Raw genomic sequence first — 2,500 nt, 5'->3', positions numbered from 1 at the left:
CCTCTAATAGAAACTTTGATATCTAGGAAAGCCAATGAAGTATCTGAAATTTCCCAGGTATATTTAAGAGCCGGATGAAAAGAGTTGACGGAGGTTATAAATTGATCGAGTTCTTCTCTGCTGGATGAAATAGCGCCGATGCAGTCGTCGATGTAGCGGCCGTATAGTCGAATTTACGTCACAGACGCAATCTATCGCTAACGCGTCCAGCCGTCTTCTCTTGGGAAGGATACCCAAAATCGAGTGAGCGGCGCAGGGAAATCGAGCCTACGTTGAGAGTACAAGGCAAAATTTTCTGTTGTCAAAACGATTAGCAAATAAAAATATAAGCTTAAACTGGAGTATAAGCAACTGCAACCCAGAAACATTTGCCTGCACCGCCTTACAAATGCAACGCGCAGCAAAAACGTAAAGTTGATTAACTTTATAGCTTTGTAAGTGAAGAACAATGTAGCTGGCAATGAAGTTATAGGTTATTTTAACTTCAACGTTGTTCATACCACTACCGTAAATTCTTGCGTACTTTAATTTCCCCTTTAGTCCTTTAGTATTTGGTAAGGCTAGAGTTGAAATCCAGAAAGCTCTGGCCTCGGTTGTTCAAAAGGTGGATAACGCTATCGACCGGATAAATCACTATCCAGCGGATGCGGATAAACACTAGCAAAACCAATTGAGTTATCCAATAGATAGTGATTTATCCAGTGGATAGCGCTATCCACCCTTCGAACAACTGGGGCCTGGTCGGTAGCCTAAAGCTCCACCTGATTCAGTTGGTTGGCCCTTACCGCCGGAATCATGATATCTATTGGAGTGTAATTTTATGCACTACCCTTTTTCTCAAGTGATCCACCTGAGCGTGGAAATCCCGCACAAGGACAAAGAAAAGCGCACCAGGGTGGGAATAGAATTACATTCCAATACGGATATATCTCTGAAGAAATATAAGTGCTACACGGCTAATGTTTGAAAAAAAGTACTCTTTTTTTATAAAATGATGGATTTACAAAAGTAATGTATAAGGTTTTGAACTGTTCGTAATCAGTGCAACATAAGGCTAATCATAGACACACCCACCTTTGGAAAGGTGAAAGATACTCGAAGATGCCAACAACACTATAGAAACGGTCTGTGTCCATGGAAACAATCTGGGTTAAGAAAGAAAGGTGAAGTTAGTATGTGAACGAGAACACTGGCTTGTAGCTTGTTTTCATTTGATTATCTTTGACGGTGTCTATTGCCAGCCATTCCGCAAAATTTACTGTTTTATGCACTTGAGAAAGTTTAGATACAGGTAATTATTTCGCAGTCTCACCGGACGCTATTTCATATATATTCAGTTTGTATGCTGTTTATAAAGCCAACTCGGAACATCGGTTTTAAACCTATTATTGTTATTACTAATACGAACATTCTTTACTCTCGATATCTAAGGCTTGAATGAACATTTTACAGATAAGAAAGACAAAAATACTTATTGCTTTTTTCTGATAACTTCTTTGACAATGTGCACAATGTGCTAGTTGCTTCATATATACGTGCAGTTGTTTATAAGTTGAGAAAGTCTGGCCTATTGTTTTGCCCAGCGGGTTAATACCTTCAATGACAACATAACAACTTCCTTACCTTACTGCCATGTTTCCGCGTCAATTCCCCACGAACAAAGCGCTACAAACACTTTATGAAAACCATCTGTAATAGGTCGTATTTGGAACAATCAAGTGTTCTTTTGGAATATAATGACGCCAAATTTGAATTTCTATTTCCTTTAACAATTAGCTTTAAGTTTCTGTCCTATTTTCAGACAAGCGTCAATTGCCACCTGCGATTTTTTCGGGTATTTCCTTGTGTTGCTATTGACAAGTATTCACATCAGTTGGAAGGTTTTGACTACATAACCTGTCAAAGGCCCCTCGACTCCCTCCTGCTTGACACGCATGCTTGGGAAGAAAACAGGCGAGCACGAACAGTTGTGACCTGAGTGGATCAACCACGGTCGGATGCGACACTCTATGCAAATAATCAGTGATCGCTTCCGGCAATTCTTCTTTTCAATAAAACCTGGATCTAGATAATGCAAAGCTCCATAAAGATCACCTTTCTGATTTGTGATTTACACGCAAAACGAAAAATACTAAAGCTTATCGCTCTGAGCTTCTGATTACGACTCCTAGTCCGACTCCGTCGCTAGTGGAAACCAGCATTAAACCTATTGTTTTGTGGCGTTCTCGTTATTGAAACGGATGAAGGAAAAGTGTACAACGACGTCGAATTCTGGTTCATAGGGAAATCTTTGCTGACGTCATTGTTTACATTTTGTTTGGTTAACATACGAATTTCCTCACAAAAGGCAGCATGCTATTTACAAATTGACTTCAAAAGGTAAAAGAACTTGTCAAACTTATTACTCCTTGTAACTTTGATAATGAACCAGTTATTAGCCATCAAAAACTTATAATTTTTTTGGTGGCAAAAGTACCAATGACCCCATACATTCTTTGCA

General features: G+C 39.3%; 2 protein-coding genes across 2 annotated transcripts in view; both read right to left on the bottom strand.

Moving 5' to 3' along the window:
* LOC138005732 (uncharacterized) overlaps nucleotides 1–1,634 on the bottom strand; it is a 3,502-nt gene extending 1,868 nt beyond the window's left edge. Inside the window, exon 1 of the mRNA XM_068851918.1 lies at nucleotides 1,624–1,634. Coding sequence (XP_068708019.1) covers nucleotides 1,624–1,634 — 11 coding nt within the window. The remainder of the gene's footprint in view (nucleotides 1–1,623) is intronic.
* Nucleotides 1,120–2,500, bottom strand: part of LOC138007705 (uncharacterized) — a 52,520-nt gene continuing 51,139 nt past the window's right edge. Inside the window, exon 15 of the mRNA XM_068854757.1 lies at nucleotides 1,120–1,145. The gene's annotated coding sequence lies outside the window, so the exon portion shown is untranslated. The remainder of the gene's footprint in view (nucleotides 1,146–2,500) is intronic.

Source organism: Montipora foliosa, chromosome 6 (genome assembly GCF_036669935.1).
Source record: "Montipora foliosa isolate CH-2021 chromosome 6, ASM3666993v2, whole genome shotgun sequence".
NCBI classification, from domain to species: Eukaryota; Metazoa; Cnidaria; class Anthozoa; order Scleractinia; family Acroporidae; genus Montipora; species Montipora foliosa.
This window is presented reverse-complemented; position numbering and strand designations above follow the sequence as displayed.